Source organism: Dama dama, chromosome 7, assembly GCF_033118175.1.
Source record: "Dama dama isolate Ldn47 chromosome 7, ASM3311817v1, whole genome shotgun sequence".
Lineage (NCBI taxonomy): Eukaryota > Metazoa > Chordata > Mammalia > Artiodactyla > Cervidae > Dama > Dama dama.
The window spans coordinates 44,810,402-44,819,006 of record NC_083687.1 but is presented as its reverse complement, the minus strand read 5'-3'; the positions used below and the strand labels follow the sequence as shown (position 1 = coordinate 44,819,006).

The 8,605-nt window shown below is 44.3% G+C and overlaps 2 protein-coding genes across 2 annotated transcripts in view; one reads left to right on the top strand and one right to left on the bottom strand.

Annotated features, from left to right (window-relative positions):
- The first annotated feature begins 719 nt into the window (after positions 1-719).
- NOL7 (nucleolar protein 7) lies at positions 720-4,948 on the top strand. The gene is made up of 8 exons (XM_061147605.1): positions 720-1,023; positions 1,124-1,184; positions 1,744-1,802; positions 3,195-3,226; positions 3,611-3,698; positions 4,009-4,130; positions 4,210-4,287; positions 4,770-4,948. The coding sequence occupies exons 1-8, from the start codon at positions 761-763 to the stop codon at positions 4,844-4,846; spliced, it is 780 nt and encodes a 259-aa protein (XP_061003588.1). The 5' UTR covers positions 720-760; the 3' UTR covers positions 4,847-4,948.
- A 790-nt stretch (positions 4,949-5,738) lies between these two features.
- The window catches only part of RANBP9 (RAN binding protein 9), a 68,952-nt gene continuing 66,085 nt past the window's right edge, over positions 5,739-8,605 (bottom strand). Inside the window, exon 14 of the mRNA XM_061147604.1 lies at positions 5,739-6,611. Within this exon, the coding sequence (XP_061003587.1) occupies positions 6,481-6,611 (131 nt within the window). The 3' untranslated portion in view covers positions 5,739-6,480. The remainder of the gene's footprint in view (positions 6,612-8,605) is intronic.

Genomic DNA, 8,605 nt, shown 5'->3' with positions numbered 1-8,605 from the left:
GGATTATGCAGCTGGGTGACATCACTTCTGGCCCTCACAGAAGTGCATTTACTCTCACACCCTTGGCTTTCGGAGAAGCCACATGGTGACATAAAACTTTGTGCTGCATTTGCAACCGCCTTTGAATAAATGCCACGGATCCTTTGCATGGGTAGGGGGGACTTAAAATACTTATAATGCAGTTTCGGTATGTAAAATGGGGCTGGTGAAGGTGAAGTTTGAGTAAACTCCAGGAGTTGGTGATGGACAGGGAGGCCTGGCATGCTGCGGTCCATGGGGTCGCAGAGTCGGACACGACTGAGCGACTGAACTGAACTGAGCGGCTCTCTGAGCGCAAAGAGTAGGCGACAGGGCGACCGGGGCTCGAGGTCCCTGGGTTCCTGGGTACCGGGCGGCGTGACGCGGGGATCGAAGCAACAACGCTATCGGCATCCCCGCTAAGGCTGCAGGAGCACGGATCGGCCCTCCCTGGACACAAGCCTGCAAGTCCACCGGCTCGCGTAACCGTGGGCGGAGACCTACCGGGCATCCTAGCCGGCCGCGCGCAGGCTCCGAGCCTGGTGGAAGGGAACCCCCGGGCACTTAGGCCACGCCCCCATTCCCTGTTCTGCGCATGCGCCTCCGTGACGCGCGGTGGGGCCTCCGAACCTGCAGAGGGCGGCAGGGCCCCGGCGGTGCCTGCCCTTTGCGTCACTCCCCGCGTGCGTGTGGCTTCCGGGTCAGAGGTCAAGACGGCCGCGGGGCCCCCGCAGCTCGGGTCATGGTGCAGCTCAGGCCGCGCGCGTCTCGCACCCCGGCGTCCGCCTCTGCAATGGTGGACGAGGGCCAGCCCGCCTCGGAGGAGGAGGCGGGGCACGGACTGCTGCTCGGGCAGCCCAGCAGCGGCGCGGCCGCCGAGCCGCTGGAGGAAGACGAGGAGGGGGACGACGAGCTTGACGACGAGGCCCCGGAGGAGCTGACTTTCGCCAGCGCCCAGGCCGAAGCGAAGGAGGAGGAGCGGCGAGTTCGGGAGACGGTGCGCAGGTTCGGAGCCCCGGGGGCCGGGCCAGGCCAGGGGGGAAGCGCCGCCTAACCGTCCCCCTTCTCTTCTCCGCCCGCCCTTACTTGTCGCGGTCTCTTACAGGGACAGAGCACTTCTGAAGGAGAAGAGGAAGCGGCGCGAGGAGCTGTTCATCGAACAGAAGGTTAGAGGTTTGCAAAGGGGGGCGCGTTTCACGGGCCGGCTCGGGGGAGAGTTCAAGGCTGCGGGGGTTCGGGGTGGAGGAGAGCCGCCGGTGGTCTCTTCCGACAGCACTGACATCCGCGTCCTCGTGCTCCTCGCAGTCCACCGATTCAAATTAGGGTCGGGAAGAGGTGTGCACTTGAAATCGTAGGCGGAGGTGGTTTATGTGAACCTGGGTCGCTGTGAGAAGGCAGCGCTGGGTAAATGGAGGGCCGTGCAAACAGAGGATGCTTGGTTCGCGCTCTGATGTTCGGGAGATTGGCCACAGGTGGACGTGACTCTGAACTGCCCTCGGTGTATAACGTCACCCGAGGGTTGGGATAAAGCAGGCACTCTTTCCAGCCTTCACGTCTTCCAAGTGAAGTAGGAGTAGGTTCTGAGTTGCTTGGGCCCCAGTCTTCCCACAGCTTAGAGGTAGTGGAGGGCAGTGTTCAGATCATTTATTTGCCTAGATGTAGGGCTGGACGTGTTGTCCTGTTCCTTCCTTTTTATTGACTTTTTTTTATTTAAATGCCTTTAAGAAAAGAAAACTCCTTCCAGATACTATTCTAGAGAAGTTAACTACAGCTTCACAGACTAGGTAAGTGGTGGATCTCGTTTTATTACTTGTTTACATACAGTGTTTTAATGCCGTCTTGGTATATTTGTCGTCTAAATTAAAAAGCTACACAGGAGATATTGAATTTGGTGGGACAGATGGAGGGAAATGTGCCACTTCTGCTCCCTCTGTGGCTGTTTTTTTTTGTTGTTCCCATGGGTAACTCTAGCTTCTGAGTTGCTGACCTCTGTGAGTTCTTGAGTGAATTGTGGACCACTGTCAGTGTGCCTAGGGGCAGGATAGATGGTGTGAATAAAACAGTGTTTTGAAATTCATCCTTTAGTGGGGTGTGGAGTACTAGTCTGTTATCCACAGGCTCCTAAAACTCAGCTTGTCCCGGGCTTGCCTTACCTGCTTCTCCCTCCTTGTTAAAGTGAAGTCACAGTCCTGTCTGACTCTTTGCGACCCAGTGGGCTGTTTCCATGGGATTTTTCCAGGCAACTGGAGTGGGTTGCCATTTCCTTCTACAGGGTATCTTCCCGACCCAGGGATCGAACCTGGGACTCCTGCGTTGTAGGCAGACGCTTTACCATCTGAGCCACATAATTTTCCCCTCCTAGTTCCCCTTTTCATTTAGTGGCTTTGCCATCCACCAGATGTTTAAAGCTCCTCTTCTACTCTGTGATATGGAATCAGTCTGATTCCATACTGTTCTAAATTTAGATTAAATATTTGCTATTTTTTTTCCTGTTCTCCTTTGTCTCCTCTTATTGCTTTCAATAGCTTAGCCCTGCTAAGAGAGTGGTTCTTTTTCCCTAGAACTTTTCCACAGAGTTACTCAGATTCTGAATATTCATGGTGGCAAAGTCCCTTTGATCTTTGAAAACCAAGTTAAGATGTCACCTGTCCCTTCTTACTGCCTCTACCCCATCACTGCCCCCACCGTTTAGCTTTTCCACTTCTGTATATTAATCTCATTGTGTTCTGCCCATTGACTCTCTCTCCATTAGACCACACTTCTTGAGACTACCATTGCTTGTCTCCATTCTTATGTCTGAAGTGTTCAATTAGTCCTTTCAGCTCTCTCCACATAAAGTGAGCCAGGCCTACCACCTTTCACTTCATGTTTCAAATACTGTATTACATAATTCTTAAATACTTTTAACTCTATCAACCACAACAATCTGCTTCTTTGGAAGCCTGCTAATGTACTTTCAGATTTTAAATTCTGATCCTCCTGGCCTAATATAGTTTGTTGATTGGGAGTTGTTGACAGTGCATTGGGGAGTGACTTTAAGGATGCTAAGTAAAAATTGAGAATGGTTGTAGTAAAAGGGGGTTATCTTATTTGTAAAACCAGCTGAAATTTTGTGATAACTTGAGTCATCGTTGCTGTCAGCCATCCCAATCAGTGTTTTGCTTGTTCTTCCTTAGTGTGAAGAAATCACCGGGAAAGTTGAAAGAAGGTATGAACTATTTAACTATTTAAGTAACCTCTCATTAAGTGTCAAGGGCATTTGCTGGTATTTGCAGTCAAGTGTTGTTAACCCTGAGAAGGCGCCTGGGAACAGGCCTGGAGGGCTTTAGCTTGTTTCTTTCCTCAAAAAAATAATTTATTTGGCTATGCCGGGTCTTAGTTGTGGCATGCACATCTTTTAGTTTTGGCATGTGGGATCTAGTTCCCCCCCTAGGGATTGAACCTAAGCTCCCTGCACTGGGAGCACAGAGTCTTAAATTTTATTTTGTACAATCACATACAAATTGGTGTGTAGTGGATATTTAAAATAAACTCCAGTATATATTCTTATTTGTGCACAAATGCTAATGAGAACTATAACTCATTTTTTTAGTTAATTTGCAAAAGAAAAATGAAGAACGAGAGAAAGGAAGTGACTCTAAGAAATCTAAAGAAAAAGTGCAGAAAGTACAGACTGTTGGGTAAGAAGTCTTCTTTGTGTGTAGGATGTAAAGGTGACCTTTGAGAAGGGGGTATTACCTCAATTAGTAGCGGTTTCAGATTGGTTCCTCTGTGGAAAATTTTTGGTATTTATATTAAAAGAAGTATTTGCTCTACTAAAATGTAAACATTAGTTGTAAAATAGCCCTGTAATTTCATTTTATCAGCTAACCTGTGCTTATACAAAATCAGGATTTGGGGATTTTTCTCCCCTATTTGAGTCAACTAACAGAAATGCTTTATTTTGAAAATAAGCATGGCCTCATTTTCCCCTTTTGTATTGATCGCCAGCCAGAATAAAAGCTACATGGCTGTAAGGCTAAAAGATCAAGATTTGAGGGATTCAAGGCAAGAAGCAGCCAAAGCCTTCATACAAAATTGTTTATATGGCCCTGGAACCAACAGAACTACTGGTAATTTCCTTACAGACTGTTTTTCTTCCTTTCTAACTGTGAATTAAACAAAAAAATGATAAATAATCTTCTTTCCTAGTAAACAAGTTCCTGTCTCTTGAAAACAAGAGGTTACCGATGAAAAAGGCTGCAGCCCAGTTTTTGAACAATACTTGGGGTAAGATTTGGCTTTATTCTCTTTGAGTCTGAGTTTTATATGAATAATGTTCTTTGTTAAGGAGATAGTAAATACTCATGAAGTATCTCTTTTTCCTTATAATGGCTTCTATTACTATTTCAAAGTTGCTCAGTCTAAAGAACAGGTCAGTGTCATAGGTACCTGTGACCCCAGGGCCTGCAGCCCAACAGGCTTCTCTGTCCATGGGATTCTCCAGGCAAGAACACTGGAGTGAGCTGCCCTGCCCTTCTCCAGGGGCGCTTCCCAACCCAGGGATTGAACTCCTGTCTCTGGCATTGCAGTCAGATTCTCCTACTGTTGAGCCACCAGGGAAGCCCAGTATATGTGTACATGTAACATTTTATTATTATTATTATTATTGTTTTTCTTTTAAACAAATTTTAATTATGTAGAAAATTTGTGAATTCTTTCTTGGGAATTTTATTTCTTCGTTCTTAACTGCAGAAAACCTTTTATTCTAGGATCTCAGAGAAAACAAAATGCGAAGAGATTTACAAAACGCTGGATGGTCAGAAAGATGAAAACTCCCAAGAAGTAAATCAAAGCTAGATGAAGAATGAGTACTTTGTATGTATAGAACTTGGTTATTTAAAGAACTTAATTTTTCTGGAAAAAATAAATAAATCGCTTATAAAGCCTTCTTTAGAGTCACTGTAAGAATCTCAAGTCTCTTGGGGCGGTACCTAGTTGCACTTCATCCACCTGGCGTGTAAGTGTGCGTCCTAGTCTTTGAGCATCCTGGAAGCAGCAGTTTAAAGGCCTGTCCTTCCTTCCTTGTAAGCGCCTTCCCGTTTCGTTGGCCGTGAGCAGCGCCCCCGCCCCCGGGATGGCAGTGAGCCTCTCCTGCTGACCCGCCCAGATGCGCTGTCTCAGGTGTTCTGGTGCCACTGATGAGAATTTCACAGGCTCTGTGGAAGGGCGCAGTATCCAAGTGTAGATAATCTGCTCTCTTAAAAGAAGGTTTAAGACTCGTGTACAGCCAACAGAGACCTTTGCCAAACCAAAGATATGGTCATTCTGTTGAAGAGCCTGTTTATATTTTACTTTTAACCAGTTTGGGGGTTTGCTTGAAAGCTGGCAAGTCACATGCCGTATGATATTGTGAAAATAAGATTAACTTCCTGCTTTCTGTATCACCTACAGTATCAGGTTTGGCCCTAGTCCAGGGAGGCCAGTAAACGCAAGGCAGTCTTAGGTTGCAGAGCTCAGATTTATAGTAGCAACCATTCATTTCACTTCTTCTAACTTTATATTAATCATAAGAAGTATGCAAATACCTGATGTATAAATTCAATTGACACTCTGTTATCTGTAGAAGTAAATTTTTAATGGCTGGTTAATTATATCACTACATTTTTATTGCAATATAGTACTCATTTTAAGCACTTAAAAATGGAAGGTGTACAAAGATTAAATTAAGACACGGTAAATTGACTAAATATTTGGTTTTTATATAAATAAAGGTCATAACCACACTGCTGACATGTAATACTGTTATAACACAACAGTTCAACTTGTGAGTCTACAGCAGAAGTCATCTGTAGTTAAACAGGAAACAAAGTTGAGAAAGACCATGTTAAAACAAAACTACTGGGACTAACAGGTCGGGATTGTAAGTAGCAACAAACATATTCACTCAGCTCCTGAGTATTTCAAGTTTTACAGTACACATTAAAAATGATTTCTTCCATCAACACTATAAATTCAAACTGTCAGATGTTTATGCATTTTGCAAGTTACACTGATTGAATGCTTATATGGGAGCGGGGGTCAGAGTACCTCCCAATTTGAAGTTTACATCACCCACATGCTAACACAAACACAACTTGTTCCATTTCCTTCCCCCCTCTCTCCCCCCAACAAAGAAGGCAGGATTTTTTGGTTTCTTTTAGGTAATTGTTTTAAAGGATTTGTGATGATCAATTTGAATGTCTGAAATTCAGTAATATTTAACTCTTAGACAACTAAGAGGTTAAAGATGGAAAATAATTTCTCCTAACACTAAGTTAGAAAATCATTTGCATCATGCTGTAAACTAGGAAGCAATGTAAAGCGACAAAAACCTGTCCCCAGTACATAATTAAAAAAATCTAAATTTCAAATCAGCAGAGCTGGTCTACTTCCATGTTGTCTATATGCCACAATATAAGTGTGAGCTCCGAAAATGCATAGCTAATGTAGGTAGTCGTCCACTGTGGCGAAAGCACAGGATCCGATTCCTGACCGAGCCATCAGTCCCAGACACTGGGTGGCCTGTCCCATGGCTAGGGCAAGTGGAGGTTGCTTTGGCAGATTGTGGGTTTCTGAGGAAAAAGGATTAAGAGTGGAAACGGCAATTAGCAAGACATTATAAATACCCATCTCTCAATCAGGAAAATACTGCATTGCTTACAAAATTACCAATGCCTGTACTGCTCTAACGAGCTAAGCAGCAAAGGTGGTTTCTAAGCAGACAGTGCCTTGGACATCTACTCTGACCAGGTACTGTGGTCACTGGGTATTCAAGTCATAACAGATTCTTGCAGAATTAAGACTTTGTTAGATATTCAAAAAGTTTTACTTCCATATTTACTATGATGGGAATGATGTAATTTCTTATCTAATGTTTGCAGTGGGGAGTAAGGAATATTTAGTATCTCTCTGTTTGATCAGGGTCACTTGACATTACCAGAGAAAAAGGCACCAGGTTTTCAGTGAAGTTTCACTGATGGATTCTTCCTTTCTGGGGATATGACGCAACAGAGGCTGCCTACTCCTCTCCAGGGTGTAGTGGTGAATGCTATTTGGGCTGGTAAGCACTTTGTTACAGTTTCATTTTGGCCAAGGGAGGCACATCAGTTATAACTGTCCTTTAGATTTTTTTTGAAATACAAAACTTGCAGGCATCACATACCAGTAGTGTAACTTGAAGCACTGTTGAGACATGAAGCTCTATAATACAGCACAGTATTTATAAATATGCACACATATGCCTATAGCAGTTTAAGTCTTGTCATTCCTTTTGCAGGAATTATATATATTTAATAAATTTAAGCAGTATTTATAGTTGAACTACATAATTCATGGCACAATATATAAGAGTATATATATAGCTCTCTCTCTCTCTCTCCTGGATAATGGTCCTAAGCAATTCACTACTTGAAATTTTAATTTCCCTCGAGAATATAAGATTCTTAACTGTCATATGAAAACTGGTCACTTTTCTTCAAAAATTCTTTCCGAGTCTGAGTGTTACCCAGATACAAAGCAATTAGGGCTTCATGATTAGCTATAATATAGTCATTTCAAAAAGACAGTTACAGTAAACTACAATTTGCCCTACAATCCTAGCACTGCTACTGAGTATACTTATTTTTTACCAGTAGAGCTAACTAAATTTTGTATAACCAAAGAACAACATATTAGCCAAAGAAAGTTCACAGTATTATATACAAATTCTAAATGTGAGAAAACTGTAACAATACCACTTCCTACGCCAAAACTTCAGTATAAGCCACAACACAGTTAACAGTAATGAACCTTAAGAGGGCAAAGCAGCAGGCAGGCCCCAGCGTCCGAGCTCTGAGCTGCCCGCTTTCCGCTCCGGCCGCCAGCCCTGGCCTTCGCTCGGCCTCCTGCCCACACGCTGACTGCGTGCACTGCCCTCCTCTAAGAGTCGCGCGCGTTCCTCAAAGCGCCCAAGCCTAACGGCCAAACAGCACACAACAGACTTCAAACTGTTGTAACTCCCACTTTTCTTGAGAAATCCCATTCTAAAATGTAAGGTGAAAATCACTCTCATCCGAATTCCCTTTGAAAAAAATTGCCGCGACATTAAAATGTCATTTTATGTAAACAATCAACCCTATGTAGTTTGCATATAAATGCATGAAACGTGCAGTTACTGAATTCATTTAAAGAGTGTCTGTTCAGTTTATAAGCACCACACTCTGCTCACAGGAATGGCCACCAGTCAGGGGACAGCAAGTCCTGTTTTACACTTGGGGCTCCCCCTGGCTAAGCCTGTGTATTGCTCTCCCCTTCCCTCCCTTTTTAACTTGGTAATGGCATGTAGTTAAATCTGAACTTTAATGCAAACAGCCTGCATCTCCAGGAGCTGGGGCTGACAGCACTGAAGAGCCACGGGGAGGCCCCGAGCCAGTATCTTCAGCAGGCGGGAGCTTGGGCACGGCTGATTCAGGCCAGGAATGCGTGTGTCCACATTCACACAGAAACCTGTTTTCCAGACATCGCAAGATACACCCCAATGTACTGTTTTTATTCCATTTGAATCCATTTAATCTGGGACTGAGATAAC